The sequence below is a fragment of the Poecilia reticulata genome, chromosome 10 (genome assembly GCF_904066995.2).
Source record: "Poecilia reticulata chromosome 10, P_reticulata-male-v2, whole genome shotgun sequence".
NCBI lineage: Eukaryota > Metazoa > Chordata > Actinopteri > Cyprinodontiformes > Poeciliidae > Poecilia > Poecilia reticulata.
The window spans coordinates 6,766,924-6,794,913 of record NC_088839.1 but is presented as its reverse complement, the minus strand read 5'-3'; the positions used below and the strand labels follow the sequence as shown (position 1 = coordinate 6,794,913).

Below are 27,990 nucleotides of genomic sequence, written 5' to 3'. Positions count from 1 at the left end.
GAAAAGAAGCTCAGAGTTCAACTTTATTACTAATTTATCCTGTAATATCACAATGAGTACCTACAAACACACAGACAGTTTAAAATATTTAAAAATGTAACGGTGGGCACTTTCTGAGCCAGACACCGCTGAAATTTAATGAACACAGCAAGTACTAAACAGCTACTTGTGTAGATTCAGCAAAACATCAGTTTAGGCCAGACGTAAACCATAAAAGTCCGATTTCAGCTGATCTTCTCTTGCATGCATCTTCAGTCAAAATGTAACAAGCTCGTGGCTGGCAGCAAGCTAATCAATATAAGAACGCAAGTTGAAATAAGCAGACTCCCTCTGTTGGCTGGTATACTGATACCCATTTACCAAAATTCAAAACCAAAGACGAATCAATGCAAGAGGGAAACATGTTCTCTTCTGTAATCGAGCTTAAACAGCTTCTCTGCACTGCAGATGTGAAAATGTAAACATAGATGGCGTGACCTTTGCTCTAAGTGCAGTTTGGGTATCAGAATAGCAGCCTTTTTAAAATTCAGCCATCTGTAAGCCAAGACAATACTTCTCAAATTTAAATAAAAAAAGCCACATTAAAAAAAAAAAAAAAACACAGAAAAATTCAGTACGAGACAAAAGCAGCAAATGTCAGTTTTTTTCCTAAACATCTTAGAAGCAGCTGAACTTTGAGAACTCAGATTTCTGGGACTAAAACGGTAGAGCAAATGTTTGTGGAGTTTAAAGTGCAGCGTTGCAGAAAGAAAGGTTGAACTGTTTGGTTTCCAACTCTTGCTCCAAAGCACTGATCTACGTTCTGGACTCCACCTATCTTTGAAATACACCTTTACACAGAACAATGCCGTTTCTATATTCCAAGTGTCAAGAAGCAAACTGCACATGTGCTCTGTAAAACACGTCGCCATGGCAGCGTTCAGGAAAGCAGCACCGAGGCTGGGCTGCAGAGCTGGAGCTGCATGCCAACCCTGCAGAGTTCTAATAATACCGACCCAGAAGCTGCATTCTGCTGAGAGCAGACAGGACAGAAACTAAAAGCTGGTTCAGAAACAAACCGCAGCTGATTATGAGAGCTGAATTCAAGCAACTTTGTCCTCAAAGTTGCTTTGATGGAGTCTAATGTCAGGCAAATCCAACAGTAAGAAAATGTGTGGAGGAGTTCAGAAATTAAAAAATAAAAATAGTCTTGTGTGATGCTGATCTGGCTCCAGAGGTTCTGGTCCAGTTGTGCAGGTGTGACTGAAGGTGTTTGGCTCTACAGCTCTTCACTCTCGTACAGCGGAGCCGTGTGCTGAGCAGGGCTCTCCGCCGTCAGGGCAGGAACGTGGCTCAGAGACGACAGCAGCTTCAGGGTCTTGGAGGCAGGAGGAGCCGTCTTCAAGGCTGGGGTTGTGCGAGCTGGAAGAGAAAAAGCATGACTGATTGAAACTCAGATAAAGAAAAACAATACATTTATTGCAGCAAACATTGCTGAATTATTACACTGAATTATTTCACATGAAAAGTGTAGCAGATCCCACCCAGGGAGCCACAAGTATTAATGGCGACTGGACACAGGCTGAAGATTCTTCTCATGCCACGTGTCTGAAAATAACTCCTGCCCAGTGCAGAGCAGCAGGCATGGCTCACTGCCAGATAACGGCAGGTCCACACAGGAACAATGGCTCTGGGTCACTTTTAGGATTTCCAGTTTAAACTGGATTTAACGCATGTTGATACAGAAAGGCAAAAGTTTCACTTTTCTCTCCAACTTCAGGTTAAAAACATTACTGCTTTGAATAGCTAACGGTTTTCTACACTCAGCAAGAACATCCACACCACAGTTAAATCCAGACCTGACAGCCCAGCCCTAAACCTAACCACTTACTAACCTTAATACATGGTACATATTAGTATTCATGGCATTTTTCTAAATCACAAGAATAAAGCTGTAAAATCAGAGTAATTTTGGAAAATACAGAAAAATATATAAATTTATATGAAGTAAGAAGCAATTTTATAAAACGTTTGTAGTGTACGAGTCAAAAAGAGTTTGTAATGTACTAGAAAAAAGTTCAGAATGTTGATAAAAAACTAAATGCACGAGAAAAAAAGTCAGAATATTCGACAAATTGTTATATACTAGAGAAAAACATACGAGAAAAAAGTTCAGAATGTAAGTGAAAAAGAGCTTTGAACAAACGATTTGCCATTAAAACTTCATCCAATTTCATGACTCATCGTCTTGTAATTATCTTTATTCTGGTAATGTTATGACTTCCTCCTCTATAATACGACTATTCTAATGATTAGAAAATAAATTATTCTTGCCGTCTTAATATTCTGTGGTACTAAGGTATGGTGCATTCTATGGCCAGAAGAAAATGCAATTTCTGCTCAGAATCAGCCGTCATTTTGTACAAAATAATAATGCAGCCTTCCCCGTGTGTGTGTGTGTGTGTAACTAAACTCAATGAGCCACCAGCCTGTCAAACTCACTTTCTACTTGTGCTGGTGAGTCGTTGTGTTGTGGGAACATGGAGCTCCACAGAACAGATGCTGTTATTTGATAGAGCAGAAACCCAATAGCGAAGCTGCACTTTCATCTAGTGAGCCTTCCTCATCGTCCACCGCAGTGATGCGTTCGGATGTAAACTGAACATCCGCTGCCTCACGACTTCAGAGTTTCTGCTCGATCACATAACAGAGTTCTGGAGGACAACAGATGGAGAATGTGTGCTCAGCGCTACAATGAATCCAGCTCTGTTTGAGTTTACAGCTTTGCCTCTAAGGTAACCTGCAGCGTATCTCATGCAACAGATGGCTCTGATAGGAGCCTTTCAGGAACATTTGCATAGAAAGGTGAACACACTTACTGCCAACGTCCAGCCTGGCGTTGCATGTTGACATGCCGGCTTCGTTAATGGCCGACAGCGTGTACCAGCCAGAGTCAGACTTGGTCACTCTATCAATCAGCAGGCACTGGCGACCCGAACCGTCCTGGTACAGACTAGAGAAACAAGCCAACGTTAACACACGAAGGTCCTGCTAGCAGCCACGACTCAAAAACTGCTGAACAGAGTTCAACTCTCAGTCTGAGGTCAACTTTCATCCATCGTTATTGTGAAAGATGTGAAGTGTGTTTATTTTGACTGGAAGGTGCAAAATGAGTTGTTAGTGTTTCACCTCATTCTGTTGGGGTCGATGCGCAGCATGTCTTTGTCCTTCTTCCAGAAAAGCTGTGGAGGAGGAGAAGCGTCGACTTTACATTCTAACCGAACGGTGTCTCCTTCCAGAGCTCTGGTGTTCAACATCTTTTGGACAAAGGTGGGAGGGCGGAGGGCTTCCTGAGCTGCAAAACAAACAGTTTTTACTTCCAACTCTATGTCTTTTTATTTCACATTTTCAAGGTATGCCGTCAGATTTATACCTATGACGTCCAACCTCATAGTAAACCTGCTCTCTCCAGCTCGGTTCTTGGCCACACACTCGTACACACCGGCGTGATGCACTGTGACAATCTCTATGATGAACGAATGCATCCCTTTCTCACACACCAGCATCTTATGGTAATCGTCTGGGCGGATAGCCTTGCCGTCCAGGTACCAGGAGATGTCTGGGGCCGGTAGCCCACTGACCTGCATCCATACGGAAGAAGATGACATTTCTCACTCAGTGACGGCTTCCTGAGAAATCTGGACAATTTAACAAAAAGGTGCGAGTGGATCACCTTGAAGTCAATCCTGCAGAAGCGTCCCTCTTCAACTGTGAGGTCAGGGGGGATCTGAAGGAAGCGAGGAGCGAAACATTTCTCCTGGATCGCTGATCCCTCGTTAGTCCTCTCATCTGTCCCCAAGTGGTGCCTCCCCCTGACAGGGTTCAGACTTTATCATTTCACCTTCAGTGACTCCATGTTACTCTTGACAACGCGCGCGAAAGCAGAATATTTCTGGTTTGTTTCTGTACATGGAGGATGAGCCCATAGCTGCATTTCCACTAACCATAAAACTGTGCAACTTGAAATTCAGAAAATAAATTCACTGAATGAAAACATGTCAATTTTGAAAAAAGTTTCTCAAGCAAATGTTTTGGCACTAGGATGAGGCAGTTTTTCGGATGAACTGAAATAAATTAACTTCGCTAAACTTAATCGGAAACACTTTAATCGCATCACACGAGTCACATGATCAACAACTGGATGTTACTACTGGCAAAAATGATGGACGACGATGACAGGAAGTAGGAGCATGAATTTTTTTTAATGATGTGCAGCTGGCGCCATCACAGCATCTCACAGTTCATAAAGTTGAATGTCATTCAGAGTGTTGAATCCATAGCTCTTCTATAAAAAGGCCGACTACAATTTCCCCAAAACGCTGCACACCTGGTCGCTCCAAGGAGGCGTGGCTTGTTGCTACTGAATAATATGCCAACGTCTCCTGATTGGCTGATAGATGATGATAGCTAGCAGCATAGCTGAGTTATGAATACAATCTCAGGTAACATTTTACATCTGTCACTGCCATGATTTTAATGACTTATCGTGTGAACAAACTTACATGTGATTTTAATTGTGTTTCTTATTCAATGGAAACACTGCAATTCTGAAATTGTGTCTTTGACATTAGCAGAATACTGAAAGATTTGAGCAAATTTGTAATGGAGACTTTCATATGTTTGGAGAAATCTAGAAATTCCACCCGAATCTTTGTTTTAAGACACTTCCTGAGCACATGAAGCAATGTGTTGCATCAGAAACATCTCAGCTTAATTATTAACAGTGCATCACAAAGTGATCATTATGTTTCATCAGCAGGTTTTCCACAAGACTAACTTTTACAGCTGCACACAGTAAACATGGGCCTGCTCCCACATTCAAACTCCCAATGTAAAGGCAGAATGAAAGCAGTATTGATGTGTGAATCATAGTTACCACAGTCCACCTGTTCGTCTTCCTTCTGGAGAGTCTGACTGCAACAGACAACAGGGTTGGTGTCAAGGGGAGGAATTACAGCTTTGAAAACTCATCACAGTGCAGAGCAGGACAAATGCCAGGAGGGGAGCTCTGAGTGTGTGGATGTTTGGACACAATAGGCCTGTTGTCACCAGTGGAGGGGACCCGTTCTCAGAAGGCTGGATCAAAAATAACTTCTGACTGACCTCGCTGAACATGGAGGATGTGCACTGCCTGCATTGGTATTGTGTGTGTGCTTCTGATGGGAGAGAAAGGATGGTGCAAAGCCCAGAGAGCGAGGGGGTTTGGAAGCAGCACCGTGTGTTAAAATGACAGCAGCTCACTGGCTCTTTCAGCTTGTTTAGAGGCCCTGAGAGGGAAACAGGCTTCCCATTCCGCCTTTCAAACCATGATGGCTTCAATAGCGTCGACTCTCCCAAAAACAACAGGAACACATGGATTGAAGTTTTCATAACCCTTGAGCAAATATTTATTTTATTTTAATTTAAAAAGTAGCATCTAAAAAGTGTGCTTACTTTGTAGGAACATCTTTTACTAAGTTAGAGATGTAGGTCTTTAAAGTAAAACAAACCCACCACAGGGATCCCCTCAGTGTATTATAAGCCTGGCAGGCCACCAGCCTTTACTTGCCCCCTGCCAGGATAAATATTACCCTTTTATTATAGTGTTTGGGATGGTAAAGACTGGTTAAAGAGTCTCTTTTGTTGAGATGGTTAATGCACAATGCCAACATATATGGTCACTGTCTGAACTCGCAGGGAGCATGAGGTCAGGGGTCATTTTTTAATTCACCTGAACAACGTAACCACTGCCTATCTTTAATGATCACATGCCAACAACTTTAATTAGGATGAAACAACTAAAGTACAAAACATTTATTTTAATTGTTTTTTGAAGACTTTACAGTTGGTGTTTAGGTATTGTTAATAATGTCTTTTAATAACAGTCAAATGATTACATTTAATGTCAGCTTTAAACCTTTTCTAACTCAACATGTTAGGCCACTGGGCTTGGCAAGTTTTCTGGGGAAAATTCCGAACCACAACCCAGACGAGTCAGGAGTTTAGTCACTCATGACTCTCCGTAGGGCTGCATGTCTGAGTGAGATGTTTTCCAATACGACAGGTGGTTTGGATGTCAACCAAACCATAGCACTATAACCAACAGGAAAATTCATCTGCAACCTAAAAAGGGCGGCACTAAGATGATTTTAGTCCAAATATTCCAAAATTAAACAACATTTACAAGAAAATGTCAACATTTTCAGACACATAAAGATGGCACCTTTAAGAACTTAAACCCTTAAAGATAAACTGTTATCTTTACCACATGTAAAAGCTGAAGTGTTTATCCATTCTTTGCATGCAGCAAAGTTTCCTAAACCTTGGATACACATTCTCAAGGATTTAGGTCTGAACTTAGGCTAGACCAACACGACTGCAGCTCTGACTGTAGGAGTAGGAAGGTCAACCTCCAGCCTAGTGTCAAAACTGCTGGAGCCTCTGACACAAAGGTGGATTACATTTACCAACTTCTGAAAGTAAAGTAACTGACTGCATCTTTAGATGCACATCGCACTTTAGATTTTTTTTTTATGTACTTCTAACTTAACTTACAGACTCCTTTGTCCATTACATGTTAGTAATGAAATGTTTGTACATTAGTAACATTATGGGTTCTTCTGATGCATTGTATTTGATGCTTCCTTACTAAACAGAAAACCATAGTACCTGGTCAAGCTGTAAGTCAGAGAGATTGTCTTGGTCCAACATATACGTAGCATTGTCTGGACCCAGCAGCCTGCGAGCCATTCGCTCCTCATACGACAGTTTCTGCCAAGAAAGAAAAGCATTCTTATTAAACTGGCTTAGAGCAAACAAAGTGTGAGAAGAGTGATTCAAAACATGAGTTTAAAGTAGTTTCTTCAAATCAAGGCAGCAGAAGAGCCTTCAAAAGCAGATTAGAGTTGGGTAGAAAGCAATCAGTAAAGCTTTGATGTAATGTTGATGAGAAAACTTCAGTTAACTTTCCTCAATAAAATGAATCTTGTAAAGCTGTTTTTGTGAATTAATCAGTTTGTTTACACATAAACCAACAAAAAGAAAGAAAATACACCCTTAGTAAGGCAAGCAATACACTTTTAGATGCTTTGTTCGACAAGCAGTTTTTGTTGGATGTAATCATGTCTATGGTTTAGTTTGTGTTTATTTTACAGCAGGAAGCGTTTTCTTTCATGTTCTGTAGTCCATCAGTCACACCTGGCTGTGTCTCCTCCTGGCTTCCTTGGAGCGAAGTTTCTTCTCCAGATCCTGAATCAAGGCGTCCTTAGAGCCCTGGATGTCTTCGTCTATGGAGCGGGAGGAGGACGGCCGAGGAGCTACGGATTTCTTCAAGATGGGCTTAGGAAGGCTGAGAGGAGCAGTGAGAGAAGATAACCGATAGTAATAAGAAAATATGTTCAGAGGCTGAACGACTCACCAGCACAAGTAGAAAGTGAGTTTGACAGGCTAGTGAAATTCTCACCTAACAAAAGTATTCCTACCCCTTTTTGGTCATATTTTGTCAGACAAACTTCTGTGCCTCTTACTAGGATTTTATGCCGTGGATGAACCCAAAATAAACCTGTACTTGTTATCAAGTCCAGTTCAAAAAATAAGAAGGAAGGCGGGTGAGGTGTCCTGCCCAAAGACAGCAGACAGATGAAATGGGGGTTCAAACTGGAAACCTACCGCTTACACCAGTGGTCCCCAAAGTCAGTCCTGGAGGGCCGGCATCCTGGTTTTACGCACCTGGATCAAATGATGGCTCATTAGAGACCTAAGAAAAACACTGAGATGCTGAAACCAGGACCGACTTTGGGCTGGATGAACTACTTCCTGAGCCACAGTCACACTGGTGGTGGAATCAGCTGCTTATAAAACCAGTGAGGTCATAGGTCAGGAAAAGAGGTTCTGAGTCATTGGCTCATGGTTTCGTGTCCTGGTTGGTTCAGATGAAGTTTTTCAATGACCGAAAACCTAAAACAGATATGGTGGGCGTGTTTCATCAGCCTTATTTACTACACCTCAAGAAGTCCCTCCATAAATACACAAAGCATTAATCAGAGAAGAGATCTCCATGGTAACTCTGGAGGAGCTGCAGGGATCTACTGCTCATGTGGAAGAAAGTTGATTTATGTACTCCACAAATCTGGAGTTTAATGAAAGAGTAAAGAACTAAACTATTCTCATAAGGATCTGGTTTGCAGTGTGTGTTAGGTTATGCGTCCCTGAATTTTTAAAAATACTTTCAATGTAATGTTGCACAAGCTGTAGCTTTTAAGAGGTGTGAATACTTTTGCCTGGGACTGTGTTTTATAAACATCACCCCTCTAGACTGGAAAGTACATTTGAACTCACGTGTTTGGCGTCCCCTTGTAGCCGGCAGGCAGGGAGACCACAGTGGGCTGAACCCTGCTCTGATTGTTCATCTGGGGGAGGGAGGATGAGGAAGGACAGTGAGGGAGGGAGGGAGACACTGGGAGGGGCTGATGAGGAAGGGAGGCTGTGGAAGCAGAGGTCCTCATAGGGAGGAGGGGACTGGAGGGTGCCAGTGGGGAGCAGGAAGAGGAGGTGGAGGGGTGGGGGAGGTTGGAGCTGGGAGACAGTTTGGAGGAGAATGAGGAGGACGGGGAGGGCAGGACAGAGCAGAGGTAGGCAGCAGAAGCAGACAGGGTGTCCTGGTTTGCGGGCAGGCTGGCACTGCCGAGGCCGGAGGCGCTGGGGACCCTGGGGGTGAGGGTGATGGTGGAGCGCATGGTGGCACGGGGCAGTGAGGATGAGGAGGTAGAAGAAGGGAGCAGAGAGGTGCTGGAAGAAAAAGGAGGCGCAGCAGAAGAGGCTGAGGTGGATGTAGGAGAGTTGAGGCCGGATGAGGAGGGGGAGGACTTGGCGGTTCCATTGGCCTGCGTCTGGATCTGACCATGGGCCACTGACCTGGTCTGGTTCTGACTCAGGCTTAGCGACTGGAACTGGGACTGAGTCTGGGACACAGACCTGGACACGGACTGAGCTGGAGAAAACGACTGAGTGTGACTGGCCTTCATCTGGCCCTCCGTGACGCTCGTGCTGCTCTGGGTACTGCTGAGGTTCTGCTGGTTGTTCTGGTTCTCCTGGGCTTCCCTCAGCACGCTCTCATAGCTGGGCGCTTGGAAGGCCGCCTGCGACTGGATGAAGTGCCTCGGCCGCTCATAGTTGAAGGCGCTGGGCGGGAAGGCGCCGGGGGTGAAGGAGGGCAGGTCTGACAGGCTCATGTTGTTCCCTCCTGACTGGGAGGACTGGGAGAAAACAGGACGTTTAATCTGACAGGATTAAACAACAGATTATCGGCCACTCAAATTTACCGTGAAGCTCAGTTTGCTTGGCGTGAACAGCTTGGGCGTTTGGGTTTTCTCCTTGACTTGTGCCGGTGGTGAGGACGGAGGAAGGGGGCTTGGCGTGCAGACCCTGACAGAATCGTCTGGTGACCTTTGACCCTCTGAGCTCAGAGCACTTTCCTCCTCGCTGCGACCTAAAGGCTCCTCGGAGCAGCTGATGGGTTCAGGCTCAGGGAGACTAAATGAGAGACAGAGGAGTTGGAAAGAACCGCAACGCGATGAGACATAGCGGCAAGGAGGGAAATGTAGCCTGTATCGTTTATCATTTATCGTGAGCAATGTCTTAACAGATTGACAGTCATCATAATAAATACCAATTAATGATGTTTAAAACTACCCAAAATGTATTATTGTCAGGATTCATAGTTTAACCATTTTCCCCATTGTTCAATAAAATCACCAATAAATCTGAAAACACAGTTAGTGTAGCTTTGTAATACAAACCATACTTCTTTATGTGACCGGTGTCCCAAGAAAAGTGCATTACAGATGGGAATGTTATTCAAGAGCATTATTTGTGTTTGTAGGAATGGAATTGCTGTGACAAAGTGGCAACACTAAAGTTGACTGCAAAAGATGTAATAATTAGTTCTTATCATTTGTATCATTAACATGATATTACGACATGATAAAGCTTAGTTCATATCGCCCACTTTTAGTTTGAAGCATGTTTGAAAGAAAAATAAAAGCTTCAGTAAAAAACAAAAAAAAAACAACTGATGGGTCAAAGTTAAAGTAATTATTTCATATTTAAAGAAAACCCAGAGATCCAACTATAAAAAAGAAAAATAAGTTTGGAACAGCAAAAGTAAACAATCCGAGTTGCTGAAATTAAAGGCTCATTAAACATTTTACAATGCTGACTGATGAGAGTAGCAGATAGAGGTTCTGCTCCCGTTCAGCCCAGTCAGCCGGTTTCCTCTTTTAATACCAGCATGTCTGCTCCTCTACTTTTCTACTGGGAAAGAAAGAATGCCGTTACCATGACTGCCACGTAGTTGCCCTGCACAGCGGAATAATGACAATAGCAGTCGTTCTCTCTCTAATACTGTGGTTCAGAGCTGGGCCCCGTCTCCTCAGGGCACAGAACAAGGTTTGCCCTGCCAGCATGAGCCAGCCCAGACTCTGAACAGGTTCAGTCACACTTTGATACTTCAGACTTCACAACTCGACTGTATAAATCACACACACACGCACACACCTTGGCATTAAGTATCTGTACATATCATGAAATTATTATAGTCCAATGCTTACATAACTAAAATACTGTCTTACAGTGTTGTGCATTCAGGGGTCAAAACAATACCAGAAAAATCAGAACAAGCTGTTCTCTTAAAAAAAAAAAAAAAAAAAAAGCCCAATAATTTTCTTTAGCTATAAAGTTTAAAGAATGAGTGCAACGTGTATTGCTGTATTGTTAATTTGGGATTAAAATGATCACCAGTTTGAAGATGAAAATTTTACCGTGCTTAAAAGTCTAAACTTTTGTAAGCCTGAGTATTAGAAAACTTATTTTACAAGAATTAAGTCATATTATTAGATGTCAAACATTAGCAGAACAAAAACCTATCTGGAATTTTTTTTTTTTTTAATTACAAGGAAAAATATGTTTTAATGAGAAAAAAAAGCTTGGATAGAGTTACAAATACATGATCAGCTTTTACATTCTTCTTTAAAATGAACAATCACTTTCAACATTTCAAGATCCTGCTGCTGATAATTAGCATTTTAGGCATTACAATGTTCATTACTAAAAATGAACCGATTTATTTACTTTATGTATTTTTAATATGGTACTGTATAAGTGGTTGAATGAAAATCTGCACAATGTGCCAATTTGTTTCTGACTAACCTTCAGAATACATGATTACTAAAATAACTGGTAGCTCTATGTAGGAGTCATCATAAAATTACATATTCATTCTCCTAATATTGTGACTTTATTCACTTATTTTGAGTTTATTCTCACAGTATTATAACTTTAATCCCATAACTAAAAATGAAATTCTTATTGTGACCATGACGGTCACTTTTTTAGTAGAAATCACAACTGATGGATAACAACTGATAGTTGCCGGTTCTCAGTATCTGTTTACAAAGTAAGTCAGGAGAAGCATGGAGCTGGAAGCGTTCATTAAAACAGAGGCCTGCAAGCTGATCAGTAAGGCTGCTGCTTAAACCAAAGAACAAGAACGTTACGCTGAGTCCCGTTTATTATGGAGCATGCATGGAAATGTTCCTGGTCGTTTGGACATCTCAGAGGTAAAATAAGGGTCTACGTTTCCAAGAAACGCATTTGAGACGGTGCTTACAGTAAACAAACCTATATAAAGAGTCAGAAGATTGTTTAAAATGCCTCACTTCATTATTTTGTCTTCGATTTGAAATATTACCACTCTCTCGAAAACAGCAAATTGTCAATGTCCGTCATTAATCAGACCATAATGCAGCCTTCACAATGAGTATATGAAATTATGTAAAAAGTAATTAAACTAAAAAAAGTATTAAACTAAAAAAAGCTTTTTCAAACTATTTTTTATAACAATAATGCTATTAAACAAAACCAGATGAATTTATTGAGTTCTGAAAGGAGAATTTGAATCAACTACAATCAATACAGACATCGCTGTACAGATGTCTGATATAAAAAATCAGCAGCAAAACCCTGATTTTAAGAAAACATGACTACTTCAACAACAAAAAAAGCAACTGGCTCAACAATTGAGTCCAACAGAGTCTAAAATGAAGATAATGAGCTTTGATAGTCAACTTTCAGGGACGACTACTTCTGAGAATATTGTTAAGCGTGTTAATCTTACACTTCATTTCCTGCAGAGACACTCCCTCTTAATTTCAACTACTTGTTAACTGAATACACTCCAACCAAACTTTTGTGGGTGGAAACAAACAAAACAAAACATGACAATCAAAAGAGAACATCCCTACTTTACTCATGTGTGTGACAGTCTGTGCATTTGTGTTTGTGTGATAAAGTGGCCTAAGCTATATTCGTCTTGGTATTCGGACATCAGCTGGCAGGTGCACACACTAAAGCGGTGACGGAGCGGCTATAAAGCATACCAGCAAGACGGACACAAGAGCCGCACGGCATTGTGGGTTGGCCCAACGCAGGTCATACGGCCAATGACATCACAGGGACAAAAATGTTGATAGGACTTTGTAATCTGGAACTAGCACTGGAGATACAGACTTCATACTTTCCTATAAGGTTGACGCACTCAAGGATATTAGGTTGTGCCTAACTTGATCCCTGACATCATAGTGATGTACACTGCATAATAGTAGTTTCCTCAGCTGCTAGGGGAAAATGAAAGGGAAATAATTCATATATCTAAGAAAAACTAATTATCCAATCACTCTGGCACCAGTTTTCTGAACAGCAGTCATGTAAAGCACGAGAGAAGACGGTGGCTGGTTTCTGAAGGACGCCGCCGCCATGTCTGCTCTTCAGATTACATGTGAGATCATGGTTCTGGACAGCACACTCTCTGACCAACATATTTCACACTGAAGCCCTTCCTGGAGTTGAACATGAACCAAAGTATCAAGTCAAGTTAGAGACACACCAACTGAACTGCGTCCAATAAGAAGGGCAAGGAAAGCATTTATTTATACCCCTCTCAGAGGTTAAATTAATTACTCTTGCTGCAGTGCGATAACTTTTCATGAAGAATTGATTTGAGATTCAACTGAATACCAGAACTTTTGCCTTTGTTATTTCAAAGACTTCACATCTTTGAAGGACAAGCTTTTGAATGCCTGCTGTGCAAAAGAAAACAACAGAGTCACTTGGGAAGTGAAAATATTCCGACTGCAAAGTGTTAAAGCCTCAAGGTCAGGGGGCTTCTAACACTTCACCACAGCTTCTAGCTCATGTCACTTAGCTGCAACGTCACTGCTGCAAACACTCGAGAGCAAATGTTAAAAAAAAAAAAAAAAAAACAGGGAAAGTTTTGGGTCCCCCTGAACAGTGACGTCACGAGCAGCTGAGTAGAAAAGGACCAGAACTGGGAGGATTAATACAGAGGTTCATATTTTAACAGTTTCTAAGGCACTGTGTGTGAATGTGACATTAAAGAGAAAATAAAGAACCAGCTTCAATTAACCTAGAGTAGTTAATTATCCCCTTAGCGTTTTCTGAAACACTGACAAAAAACCTGGACAGACATTTTTTTCCCCCCCTCCCTTTCACGAGCTCGAAAAACATAAATATAGATTAGCTCATTTTTGGAGGGCGTAACATTAATTTATTTAGTTGGGGAAAAAAAAAAATTCAGGTAAAAAAGTTAAGCTGTCTAATGCACCGTGGAGCTGACACCTTCACTCAAACACACCGACATACACGGAGTTAAAGCAGAACCGTGTGAAAACGCTCTCAGCAGCAACAAGGCTGGTGTTCTTACCTCGCCACACGTTTCCTCGCCACAGAGCTCTAATGGCTGAATGAAAACAGCTCTTGAACGCCGAACTGACACAACTAAACTCAGCTGGAGCAAGCTCAGCGAGGCTGGCCGGACTGCAACAGGTGACAAGGCGCGCTCACGAACGGCGCGCGCTGGTCCAGCTCATTAACTGCCGGTGAGCTCATTCGTGTTACCATGGTTACTAACTCGGCGTTGTTTTATGATACAGAATCGTTTTACACATCTTTAACGGATTTAATTGGTCCCGTTTCAGTTTTAACAAGAATGATGGACATAAAACTTAGATTTAAATTTAAAAAGAAATATATTTATTTATTGCACACCTACAACACAACAAATAAATACAAAAGAATCTGGAGAAAACTAGATTCACGTGTGTTGCGCGTTATTTATTCTTGGGAATTTTCCGTGTATTTAAAGCGCCACCTGCATGGAAACAATAGGTGGACGCGGTGTGTGCTATAACCGAGGCAATTATGCTTTGATGCAATACTGCAAAGGTCACGTGAGAGATCAATGGTTTTGTTAACACGTTTAACACCTTCTTAGCCACGAATTGGGACTGAAACAGCTGATATTAATCTGCGCTAACTGGCAGGATTGCTTTCTAATTACTGAGTGATTTCAGCTGGTGTCAAGGCTTTCCCCTTCCAGTTTATATCACACATAACCAAATTTATGTTCAATACTTAATTGTCGTACCTGATGTATCAATAATATTATGTTTTTGTAACCTTGTACAATAAAAGCAGTTAAGAATATGGCTGCTCAAAGTGAGGCAGGTTGTGCTGGAGTTTTCAACTCCGTAAAGAACAGTTATTTTCCTCTCCACTGTTGCTCCATGTTTTGATTGATTGATTGATTGATTGATTGATTGATTGATTGATTGATGCAAAGTTGACTATCAACTGATGCTACTTCATTGTTCTGTTCAAAGAATTGATGAAAACTCAATTTGATCAATTTCAATAAACTCAATCTGACTGTGTTGTTTCATAATTGCAAATTAATTGGAGTCTGTATGATTGAACCAAATGAATAATATATTTCTGTTTATAAATGTGTTTTTTTTTTTCTTTGTAAAGTTCCTTCACACCGCTTTTCATGTATGTTGGTGCCATGTGAATAAACTGAACTGAATCTTACTTGCAAAGCAAGTCAACTTCAAATGAAATGATCTTGGCCATAGCAGCGTTAACCCTACACATGTTGACATATTAGGAACTGATAAGCAAACAAAAAAAAGAAGAGTCTTTAAGGAATTATGAGGGAGTATACAGAAGCAACTCAAAGTCAAAATTAGAGACAACAAGGAAGCGTACAGAAAGAATTTGGGTAACATTTACAATATTGCATGTCTGGATGGTGTCAGCACTAAAGGCCCATATGCAGAGCAGCAATATGGGATGTTGCGGCACCTCTTCCACTTTTGAATTATTGTTTTAAATGGAAAATAAACTATTTTGCCTATACCATTTTGTGCAGAGAAACTAAATCAATAAAAATACAGTTCTCATTGGGAACATTCCAGAAATGCAATATTTAAGGATTTAAGGACTTTTTTTACGGCCATACCACCTTTGCTTGTTTGTGGCACAAAAATTCAGATTCAAGTCCCAGATTAAAAAATAAAATAAAATGAAAAACATATTTAAAAAATAAATGGGTAAAAATAATTTTTAAAAATGAATAGAAATTAACAGCAGCAATACGTTTCTCACGTAGAGAAACGGCAGGAGAAAGAAGTAATTTTGGAAATGGACACCAGCGACCTCCTGTGGATAAACAAGTGAACCACAGCACATGTGCAGTACAGACATTTAACATCACCACAAATAATGGCCTACGTTATTTTTTAAAGATGATTTCAGGAGGAAAAAAAACCCACTTTTGGTAAAAATGTGAATTAGGAAGATGATGATATTAAATGTAACAGAATTAAAAGAATACTTGACCACCTGGTACAATAAATAATTTCTTTTCTTTCTATAATATTACAAAAAACAATTACTTGCTTGCTTACTTTTTTGATGGCTTTTCCTTGCAACTTTTCCACTATGCTAGAACAGATCATTAAGTTCCAGAGGAATAAAAAAAACGACCTTTAGGTCATATAATGTGTCCGTGTGTGAGGGCCTTCATATACTCACTCTCCACCATGGATGCTGTCTTCTAAGGGGCTGTCAGGCCACTCCGGAGGGGGAAGGTTCATACAGTCGGGTAACACGGGAGGAAAATCTTCTATGCTTCTCCTGAAGGAAGTAGTCTCCTCATGATGCTCCGCCTCGCTGTCTTCCTGACTGAGAGACAGCGCTTCTTGCTGGCGAATTGCCTCGACCTCCAGCTGCTCCTCTAGGTCTGGTGTGTGTGTGTGTGTGAGACAGCGACTCAGGTGAGCTCACGGATTGTGCAGCGGGTTTGCGAAACAGCCGGAGACGCCCGTACCATTGTAGACTTCCAGTGTGGCTGAGCAGGAAACCGTGCCGTAGGAGTTGAGCACCACACACTTGAACAGGCCGGAGTCTTCAGGGAAAGCCTCGGTGATCACCAGCGTACACAGCTCCTCTGCAGAGACGAGACTTCAGCGTTACTCACAGGAATACACATCTTCCATTTTATGTTTCATTTTTAAATCATCGACATTGTCTGTTATCAGACCTTACTTTTAAACAACTACTCCAATAGTTATTTCTAAACTTTGTAAAAGTCAACCAAGCAGCCTTACAGTGAATAAAACAGAAATATTAATAAACTCATGAGCCATATTTATCTGTATTCATGCACTATTTTAATCCTCCTACTATACTATTAATTATTTCATGCAATCTGTGTTTTGGACTCACCTGGCACCGATGCAGAGCTGCCTTCTGGAAACACAAGGACAGATTGTTTGAGTTAACTTTAGCTTCTGGTTCTGATTAAAGTAATTCACATCTGAAAACAAGCTCCAGTAAATCCAAACTGCTTTATATCGCCGATGGTCTTCTTTTAGTTTTACTGTCACAGATAATACAATAATCCTGTAATGCACAGCTTCACTTAAGTATAAAGACAGAATCAACTAACTCAAAAGGAACTTTTATTCTATGTGGACAACTGCAAACTTTTTTTTTCTTATAATCGGTTCTTGAAATCTTAAGGTTAGTACATAATAAAAAAATTTCAAAATGTCTTCTGTAACATGAAGATGAACTAAAATCTGCTAATACCACTGAGGGTCTCATCTATAAATCACTTCTTGACTCCATCAATATTTTTAAGATAAAATGTGTCAGATATCCATGACTCCATATTCACTAAAACCCAGTGTGTAAAATTTCTGAAAATGAATTAATCTTAACAGCATTATCTCTGAAATAAAACATGTGGCAAAACCTAAACTTTAGTTTGGGTAAACGTATTCATTAGAGGAATTAGCTGCTTATTACAACCAAGCCACACCCTTGGTAACCCCAACAGTTTCTGTACAGCATAATGTTTTTTTTTTAAGTTTTGTTGGCTCTTGTGGCCTTTATTTGAAAGTATTTCGACAGGAATGAGGGTAATGAGAGAGGGGGAAGACATGCAGCAAATGTCACCAGGCCGGGAATCAAACCTGTGACCACCGCCACAAGGACCCAGGCCTCAATACATGGGTTGTGCTTTGCCCCTGCACTGCCCCTGTGCCACCACAGGATAATGTTTAAAAGGGATATTATTTATGCTACAAATTTTTGAACAGGACTGCATATGTGTGTAGATCTTTTTGGATTCACCACAACACAAAAGGCTACTCTTGTAAACATTGTCATTTCTACAGTCAGTATTATTATGTCGGCAGTGGGAACACTTTTGTTAACACGGCTAATAGCAGAGCTAACTTTGAAATCATTCACTGTGCTTAGCTTCTGTGCAAAGCTAATCAAAATTTATTAGCATATTTAGCCTAGCTTCTAAATTAAAGAGTAATTCAGTTGGCTAAATTAACCCTTAGCCAACTGAAAGTTGACTATCTCGCAAACTTTCAGTTGAATAAAGTTAAAGCAACAGAGTTTGCAACATTCAACAACTATAAAACTAAAACCATGAGGGCAGAGTCTGCTCAAAAGAATCACCTCCTGAAGAGAAACATTACATGTATGTGTTCAATAACAAATTTGATTAAGATCTTGTGTTAAGTTTTCAGCTAAACTTAACACAAACTTATCATGCTGACTTCAACGCCAATAAAGCTAATGCTAAAGCGCTATGGTGGGTGTCAACATGGCTGAAACGTCAAGCCATATGCCTTAAATATCAGTATGGACTCTGCTGTTGCTCACTCTGATGCAAACTTTGTCACATCGTATGACTCCATCTCACACTTACTCTTGCGCAATATCCTAAAGTCGTCAGAGTCCTGTATTTGTTCGTCTTCTCTGTACCACATGACCTGCAGTGGAGGGGTCCCCCTCAGCCGGCACTCCAGGACCACCAGCTGACCTTTCACTGTGGACATGTCATGGAGGCACTGGGGTAGATGAGCATGATGATGAAGGTTCAAAGGAGGAAGACAAGAACAAGGGAAAAGATGAGCCTGATGCCAGAAGAGACTTATACACAACTAGTTCTGATATTTGTACTTTGTTTAAGGCCGGGGTGTCCTAACGTTTTGTCACTTGGGGCAAAATCTGTTTGTTTGTTTGTTTCTTCTACTTAAAAAAAGAACACCTAGTTTTCAAATTCTTTTAGGCTCAATTGAACAAATGTATTTCTCAACATAATACCAAGATTTGGGTCACTTTCTTTCAGAACACTGGCTATGTAGCCATGATGAACTCATTAGATAAAGTCAACTTTTCAATAAAAGTCTTTGAATAAAAGCTTGGTGATACAAAAAAAAACAAAAAAACAAGTTCTTTGTAACATACTTAACTTTTTTCTATTGTAAGAAAAATTTTTGGTAGTAATTTTACTCTGATGACAAGTAAAAAGTCTTCATCAGTCCAAGGGCCACAAACAGCCCCCAAGCTGCGCTTTGGAAACCCCTGGTTTATGTGTTGTCCAGACACATAGTGCCATTTTATAGCATAATCAAGTAACTATTTTAACTTTAGTTGTTATAAAAATGCTGTATATATATATAAAATTTAACACCTTGAAATCAGGTCTCTGTCTCTTTAAGAAACTCCTCCTCTTCCTAAAACTTCACCTTCAGAAAGTCATCATAACATGGCTGCACTATTAACCCTTTAACAAGATTTTATCAGCATTTCCATGACAAGTAGCTTCTATAATGAACTCAGCAGATCCGCAGTTCCATCATGTGTTTGCTAATTGCTGAAGGCTAGTCTGAAGGAGCTGAGTCCACCCAGGCGTTTTGCACAGCTGAATGGTTTCCACGAGAGATTAAAGGATTCTCAAAAATGCGTGAAAGAGTCAAAGCAACAGTCCAGGTATGTTTTTGATGAGGGAATAATATAACACGATGCAAAGCTCAAAATAGTCAATTTTACATGACCCTGTCCCTTTAAGGACACGCAATAGAGGTCTATGTTACCTTAACAAATGTTGGAGCCACTCCTTTCCCCGAGTACTGCTGATTGTAGACAGGACTCTGCGTCTGCACACAGAAAACACACAGGGTTCTGTTCATTGCTACTGTACCTTCTGCATACTTGTGAACTGGCTCAGGTCTGAACCAAACACTGTTTTCCATAATTATCTATTTCCATGAAGGATTGTTGCGCCCGCAAATATAGCAGGCAATAAAAGGTTACATTTTCCAATTTAAATGACACATTTCCATAACGCATCAGCTGAACGAGGACAAATGATTCATTTTAGGTTGATGTAATTACCCTCTGAGGGCTGACACACAACGGATGCACCAGGCTTGAGTGTCTCTGAGCGGGCAACGTGGAGGAGGAGGAAGAGGAGCGCTCCCGGGAGGAGGAGGAGGAAGAAATGGTAAGAGACATGGTGCTGGTCTTCTTCTGCATCCTCTTGACCCTGAGTGGTGGGACGTAGTGGGAGACATTACGCCTTCTAAAGTTTCTCCTGTTCTCTTTGTGTGAGTGTGTTTCCAACTTACTGGGCCACGTTGGAGTCCATGTCGCTGGCACCGACAGATGTCCTGCAAAATATAAAGATAATTACATATTTATAACTATCTTTAGTTATAAGTATATATAACAAGCTGATTATTAATTATATATTTAGAATGATCCTTATTAAGATATAATTAAAAGCAGAGAGAGAAGGAAAAAGTTCAAAGCATCATAACCCGGGCAGAGAGACGTTGGAGTCTCTAATCGTACCATTTAAAGGAGAGCGACAAAAGCAAACAAGGTGGATCAGCAGTATTTTATGAATTTTGAATTAATTTGATAAAGATTAAAACAGGCACTGAAACACATCCCCCTTACACTGGTTACTCTATCAGAGCAAAAACATTAAAGGGGCAGTATTATCTACTTTTCAGGCACATAGCAACATTTTATTTCACAATAAAGTTCCAATATCAGCCGTTATAAAAATTATATATATATATACATCAAACATGACTTAAAAGAAATTTGACTTTGTAATTTAACGCCTTGAAATTGGGCCTCTGTCTCTTTAAGAAGCTTCTGCTCTTTCTGAAACTCCGCCTTCAGGAGGTCATCACAAAAAGGCTCTTCTATTAACCCTTTAACAACTCACAGGATTTGGACTTATGCCTTTTATACAAAGTACAAATATTTGAAAAACACGCATTCATAAAAAGTAAAAAAAAAGAAAGGAAAAAAAATTGCAGCCCTACCAAAAGTTGACGCCCTGGGCTACTGCCCCTGTAAGCCCTTTCTAAAGTCTGGCCCAGCCCATCTCTACCAAACCTCTGAGTAGCAAAAGGTTGAGTGTCTAAACATTAGATAGTAGATAGGTTTTTCTTCAATTAGCTTAAAAAAAGCAAACAAAAACAATTATTAATAAAATCTTAAAGAAAAAATCTCTGCAGCATATTTTTGTCTTTGAAAGAGTCCTTCAGATTTATGACACGCTACATATGTTGATCAAATTTCAGATAATCTTAGATTTGAGCTGTCAAATTACGTAAGATTTTTTGAACTGATATATAAAAATCTTACATGTTTTAATGTAATATGTAAGATTACATATTAAGGATTTTAATTAGTTTTAAAATCCTTAAAAACAAATTAGACCTTTAATTGTTTAGGAAACAATAATCTGTAAATCAAACAGTGAAAATCATGCAATTGTTAAAAATAAACTCAAGTGTGGGATGAAAGTGAACCAGTTATATCCATTCATACTGTTTCCCACTGCTAACAGCAGAGGGTCTTTTATAGGTCTGTCACAATAATCAATAAATCAGTTAATGCATAATAAATTCAAACAAACTCAATAATTTCCATTGGCATGATTTATCATGTATCTCTTCTTTTTTTTTTTTTAAACCAAAAACTGGATGACAACATCTTCAGTTTGGTGCTTTGGTCGCAACCAGCTCTTATTTTGAAAGATGATTTTACTTACAAAGTCTTCAGAATTGATTTGTTGCTTTTTATCATTATTTATTTTGGATATTTCCAGTTCTAGTGTTAAATGTTCATTAGAATTAAAGGTTTACTCAATGTGCTCTTGCATTGTTTTGCTGTTACTATTATCTTAGTTAAAATGGTCTCAAACCAACAATATTATCGTTTATTGAAATAATTCTGGGACAATTTATCATCCAGCCAATTTTGTCATCGTTATTTCTTGTGTGTTTTCTTTTGTTGATGCTATTGCGTCTTTTAATACAATGATGTGTATTGTGTTGTGTTTAAATGGCCAGATGTTTTCTCTTTTTCTGCTTACTTGTCTCATAGCAGATGGGATGAAATAATTTTTTTTTTGTGCTAATTATTGCACTTTTCCTCTGCCACAAACTGCGGTGGTGTTGATTAATGTGTACAGCCGAGCTCAAGCACATGGTCACCCTCTGAGGGCCATCAGGAGCACATCACTTCCTGAGCAGCGGATCACTGTGCGCCTCCATCACGGTCTGACTTTATTTAGCTGTAGCGTAGGGTTTCGTTGCTAACTGAAGGTGTTTTGGCATTTTACGGCCCATTCCCACCCTCGCTCTGTCTTGGGAAGGAGAAGGAGCTGACAGAGGAGGCTGAGAGTCATGTTTCTGGGCTAAATTAAACTCTGGCTCCTCCTGAACACAGAGGAGGCTTCCTGGCCTCCATAACCAGGCGACAGGGAGAAGTTAAACTTTGATTCACTGCAGATTTCCTTGTCTTCTTTTTGGTTTTTATCACTGATACAGCTGCTAACAGGAGACTATTATGGCTTAAAAGGTCAGTATCATGCAAAATAGATTTTTTACATCATGTTATGATGTTATTCGTTCCTCAAAAACATACCTGGATTCTTTCATGCAGGTTAGTGAAATCATTTAATCTCCCATGACAACCATTCGGCTGTGCAAAACACCTGGGTGAGCCCTAGAACCACCTTCATGGATGCAGTTTGGAGCCTCCATATGGGGGAATTTTTTTTTTGCCATAATCCAAGAGCACACATTTTCAGTCTGAAAGCAAGATTTCATGTATTTCTTCTCAAAACTTGTAATTCTTGTACTCAAAACTTCTCCTCACGCTCAGATAAAGTCTCTTCTCAGACTCTCTGTTTGCTTATGAAACATGAAACTGTCTTTTTGGCACATTCGCCTAGCAACCTCTCAGCCAATAGAATGAGCGTGTTGCAGTAGGTGTGTTTGTTTCCTTCTAGCGGCTGTACCTGTGTGACTACTATCGATTGTAGCAACCTGCGCCACTCACTGGATGTACTGAGTTGGTTGGGTGAACAAACTCCTGCCTAAAATCAGAATGCTGTTAGTGATCAGTAGCACTGCTAGCGGATGTTTAATGTAACATGGAGCAGACAGCTGAGATCGTTGCTTCTCCCTACATCCAGTGGGTGGCGCAGGTTGCTACAATCGATAGTAGTCACACAGGCACACCTGCTAGAAGGAAACAAACACACCCAGTGCAACACTTTCTTTCTATTGGCTGAGAGGTTGCCAGGCGACAGTGCAAGCAGAAAATGTTTCATAAGCGAGCAGAGAGTCTGAGCAGAGACTACATCTGGAGGAGAAGTTCTGAGTACAAGCATTACAAGTTTTGAGAAGAAATACATGAAGTCCTGCTTTCAAAATAAAAATGTAAGCAGAAGCATTAAGAGTTTTGAGAACAAAAGACATGAAATCCTGCTTTCAGACTGAAAATATGTGTGCTCTTGGATTATGGCAGAAAATTTCCCCCACACTTCCACCTCATGGAGCAGACCTCTCCCACCACTCCCCCAAGCAGCTCCTTGAGACTAGTCAGCAGCAATTAGCAAAAACCTGGTGGAACTGCACATCTGATGAGCTCATTGTAGGAGCTACTTCTCAGTGCAATGCTGGTGGAAATGTTGTTAAAGGGTTAATAGAGGAGCCATGTTGTGATGACTTCTTGAAGGCAGCGTTTCATAAAAACAAGAGTTTCAGACAGAGGCCAAATTTCAAGTAGTTAAATTACTAAATAGCATTTTTATAAGATATTTACTTGATTGTGCTATAAAATGGCGCTATATGCCTAGAAAGGAAACACACACACACACACACACACACACACACACACACACACACGCACGCACGCACGCACGCACACACACACACACACACACACACACACACACACACACACACACACACACACACACACACACACACACACACACACACACACACATAATGCTGCCTCTTTAAGGGAAGAAAAACAGCTGCAGCTCGTGCATTACACCCTGTGTCCCCTTCAGATAATCACAGCAAACAGGTGTATTTGTGTGTGTGTGTGTGTGTGTGTGTCCTTTTACTGAAGCTTGTTGTTGATACTGCAGCAGCTGCTGTTAAACCCTTTGTGTCGCTTGTCTCCGTTACATAACCGCACAATTTATGGATGCATTTACCAATCTGTAACCCGGCAGGTCAGAGGACCATGGAGGCTTACAGTAAAGCCGGGGGGGGGCAACGAGTTCAACAACGACAAGCAGGTGAACTGGTGCAACGACAGCATACACACTGATGCTCAGATGGTTCAGACTGCTGGGATGTGCAACACACACACGCACACGCACGCACGCACACTCACACACACGCAGAATATGAAAAATGTTTGAATAGAGTCAAGAGAAGAAGTGAAACACAACCACAGAAAATGGAAACTTCTTAGAAATGATAAAATATTATTAAAGACTGTTTGACATCCTCAAGTAATCCATCCATCCATCCGTCCGTCCGTCCGTCCGTCCGTCCATCCATCCATCCATCCATCCATCCATCCATCCATCCATCTATTTTCTTTACACCCTTGTCCCTTAGTGGGGTCAGGAGGGTTGCTGGAGTCTATCTCCAGCTAACGTTCCAGGCGAGAGGCGGGGTCACCCTGGACAGGTCGCCAGGCTGTCGCCCTCAAGTAATCAAACATTATCAAAAACAACTGATAAAGTACCAAGCAGTATGAAACAACAAAACTATGAAAAGATTGTAATTATTACAGCAGTGAGCATCACAGCGTCTCACTGTCTGCACTGTGTTGGCAGAGTTTGACTTCTGCCTCAGAACAAATTCACTATATGAATAAAATTATGGACTTGTTGTTTTAAACCATTATATTCATATGAAAATAAGTGAAAAATAATAATAAAACATTATAAAATAAAATAATTAAAACATTTGTTGTTCATACATAATTATTAAGAAATCAAGTAAGCGTCAAATAAAGAAAATAATTTAAATTACAACGTAAATATTATTAATCAATCAATCCATAAAATAATCTGTATTGTCCACAGATGTAGAAACTGTTATATTCATTTCCAGATTTGGAAATGAATAAATAACGTCATATAATCTTTTGATTTAAATCAAGAAAACTTCTTATTCTAAAATAGAAAAAACTCATAATCATAAATTTGTTTTCCATATGTCATTGTAATAAAAAATAGAAGAAAACCACACATTCAAACTTTTTAATTAAACAAGTTCAACACTGTCAGGCAGATGAACTGGTGCGTCTGGTTTATGTTTTCCATCAACCAATCAGGTGTCGCTGATTTAAAGGTCCAGAAATACTCTGAAGATAACAGTGATGAAATTATTTTACCCTCAACATTAAATAATTCCATAATTAGTCTATTAAACCTAAAATGAAAGATATGCATTTGAATCTGGAGTTATTTAATTTTGATTTAATGTATGAGCAATAACTTGACTCCATCTTTTTTCCTTCAGCATCCCACATTGTATGTTTTGACTAGGCCAATAGAATCAATGAGCAGAAATGGTAAATGGCTCATACTATTCTAGCTCTTTATCAAGTTTGAGGACTCCAAAGCTCTTTACCGGAGAGGAAAAGAAATGCCTTGCCCGAGGCCAGAATGACTGAGACAAACAGAGCAGGCATTTCAACAGGCAACCCACTGGCTACAGGACAAACCCTCTACATCCTGTCGCCACTGCGGCTTCAGAATCCGACAACTGTTCACACGAGAACCTGAGAACAGCTTTCAGGAGGACAGGAGGAAACCAGCACCTACTTGAGATCCGTCTTAATTTAAGCAACCACCCAGTGTGACGTCAGCCCTGAACACAACTTCACGTGGTTTCTCTCAGCTGTGGACACATTTAGCTCCTGCTGTGGTTCAGCTGTAGAGGTAAAGCACAACAGTAGGCCATACAGCTGCAAGCTGTGCAATACAAAAAACTGTTGTTATAAAAACTACCTAATTTTCAATTAATGAAGAAGTAAAACCATTGAAACAAACTAATGTATTTGTTTGAAAAATGGCGGCTCTTATCACAGTAATAATTAATAATTCAGCTTCACAAGATAAGATTACAGATGATACATTTATTATCTTTCCATTTTTCCAGAACCCTCAAAATGCCAGGATTGATTGTAATCATTGAGAAACATTGAGGGCATAAAATCAGAATATTTGTATCTACCGAACTGCAATCCCTGTTGAATATTTATGTTCTCCCGCAAATCATTTGGAGCTACCTGAATCTGCAAATACTGAACGAACTGCGGTTCAAATACGGGTCCAAGATCCAAATGTTTGAATTGTGCATGCTTATTTTCATTTTTAAAGTAAGGCACCTAAGTTGGAAATTATTTTGGATTTTTATTGGAAAAATATGGTCTATTCTCAAAAACAACAACAACAACAACAACAACAACAAAACAAAAAAGAAAACAGGATTTGGGTTTCTGTTTTTCTGAAAATACTTGCTATAAATAGTCAACCTTAATAAATGAATTAAAAGTAGATTTCGGTTCACCAAAGCTTGCTTTGGAATAGAAGTCTAAAGCAGTACATGCACTCCTGCTTAGTGCAAAAATAAATAGAATCCAAACAGTGTTGTTGTTAAAAGAAAATGACTGTGTTGTCTTTGACATTTTCCAGTTTGAGAAGATTTGAACTTGTTAGGAGTAATTTTTGTCCTATTTAAGCATAAAAAGCCTCCATCTGCACATTAATGACAGTTTTGTCTCATTCCTGAAGCAAAGGGGCTGAAAATGGCTCCAGGGAGCATCTTGGACACTCCTGCTTTAAGGGTCGTGATTATAATGGGGCAAAACGGGGAAAAGTTCAAATGCTACGGATACTTTTATCAGGTGCCAAGTCTTTATACCTCTTCTTCAAACATGCGTTGTAAAAACACAGTTATCTGAAGGGTATGCTAGATTTTTACCTGCAAGCATCATGATCTCCAAAGCTCAACAAAAGGAGTTTGCGACATTTCCTCAACCGCTGAAAAACGAGCTGCCCCTTCTTCTCAGGCGCTCTCAGTATGGGAGACCAATTTAGCGTGGAGCGGGTCAGCTGGTCGGTCCGACCACCAAAAACACACTAGTGCTGTGCAGTGAATCCCCTCAGTAACACGCACATACACACACTTGCTCTGTGAGCGAGATTTGACTGGTATGTACTGCAGGCTATAAATGACACAACTTTGTTTTGAATTATTTCCACCCATTAAGAATCCAAATACTTGCTTTCATCCACACTCACATGGATCCAGACGTTAGAAAATTAGATCCTCAATAAGGTCGGGACGTTGGTAAGGGGGGTGGGGGGCGGGGGGTGGGGGGGATGTACAGGCTCATGACACAGCACATAAAATTAGCCCAGGGCAGACCACCCCCCGTACCCTCCAAAAACCCAGCTGTCGTCTTCTCTCTGACTGCAAACTCATTCACTTCATGCAATAACACGCTCTATCATGAACCCAACGGGCTTCAACCAATTAAATCATAGCACGATGAGACCGATCTGTTGGTTGGGTTTGGACTACGGGCAGCGATCAAAGCCATGCACGTGTAAAACAACCCCCACCACCCATCATGTGCTGAGCCCCTTACCTGTCTGCTCTTTCTCCAGCAGATTAAACAACACAAACACAAACTAAAGTCTCAATCCACCAGGACGATCCCCTCAAACTGCTAGGTGACCGTGTGCCTGCCAGTCATGACTTGGCCAATGGGCATTTGCTGCTGTGGGTGAGCTGACACACACTTTTACACATGTATGCGTGTGTGTGTGTGTGTGTGCTCATGGGTGTATTGAAAGGGTCAGGAGGAGGGGGTAAGAGGAGGGGATAGCAAAGTTCTTCTGGAGGGCAGCAAAAGGAGCAAGAAACTACTTCAAGTAGTTTTCAGCTTTGATATTAAAGGCTAGATGGATTGTTCATTAGTTTATTTCTTTAGCATAAAAAAATTACAAATGCAAATGACTAGTATAGAGAATGATATACTTGTTGTTGAGTTTTTTTTTTCATGATTAGAATTGTTCTTCTAGATGTCACTGATGTTTTTCTGCAGAAGAGGCGTTCAGGGGGTCCTGGCCGACGGAATGATGACAAAGTTCATCCAAGAATGGAGACAGGAAACCTGCGACCGGTGCCAGCGAGTCGTCTGTGGAAACATAAAACTCAGAGAGACACAGACACATGGAGAGAGTGATGGGTTAATGCAGTCTGACAGAGGACCGCTGCTGATGTCCAGCACTAATGCACTAGCTCTACTACCACAATGAACCATGAATAAAGAAAGAAGAAAACTTTTCAAACCAAATTGGCTCTGTAATTTTGGTCCACCCTTTTTTTTTTTTTT

General features: G+C 40.4%; 1 protein-coding gene and 1 long non-coding RNA gene across 8 annotated transcripts; one reads left to right on the top strand and one right to left on the bottom strand.

Moving 5' to 3' along the window:
* Positions 1-10: 10 nt before the first annotated feature.
* Positions 11-27,355, bottom strand: myot (myotilin). 4 transcript variants are annotated; one of them, XM_081611579.1, is made up of 18 exons: positions 27,241-27,355; positions 19,869-19,910; positions 19,636-19,786; positions 19,335-19,397; positions 18,164-18,305; positions 16,660-16,683; positions 16,262-16,381; positions 15,967-16,174; positions 9,339-9,549; positions 8,356-9,272; positions 7,216-7,366; positions 6,688-6,789; positions 4,916-4,953; positions 3,713-3,851; positions 3,413-3,620; positions 3,169-3,334; positions 2,859-2,992; positions 11-1,401 (listed from the first exon to the last, which is right to left on the bottom strand). In XM_081611579.1, the coding sequence occupies exons 2-18, from the start codon at positions 19,886-19,888 to the stop codon at positions 1,259-1,261; spliced, it is 2,937 nt and encodes a 978-aa protein (XP_081467705.1). In that variant the 5' UTR covers positions 19,889-19,910; positions 27,241-27,355; the 3' UTR covers positions 11-1,258. The 4 variants fall into 4 exon arrangements, with proteins under 4 accessions (XP_081467705.1, XP_081467707.1, XP_081467706.1 ...); XM_081611581.1 differs by lacking the exon at positions 27,241-27,355 and adding an exon at positions 26,571-26,728; XM_081611580.1 differs by lacking the exon at positions 27,241-27,355 and adding an exon at positions 25,409-25,466.
* LOC145553073 (uncharacterized) lies at positions 21,855-27,951 on the top strand. 4 transcript variants are annotated; one of them, XR_014089259.1, is made up of 5 exons: positions 21,855-22,125; positions 23,798-23,863; positions 25,104-25,525; positions 27,263-27,378; positions 27,700-27,951. It is a non-coding gene; the product is annotated as an uncharacterized LOC145553073 (long non-coding RNA). The 4 variants fall into 4 exon arrangements; XR_014089258.1 differs by having other exon boundaries at positions 27,260-27,378; XR_014089257.1 differs by lacking the exon at positions 25,104-25,525 and having other exon boundaries at positions 21,878-22,125; positions 27,260-27,378.
* The last annotated feature ends 39 nt before the right edge of the window (positions 27,952-27,990 follow it).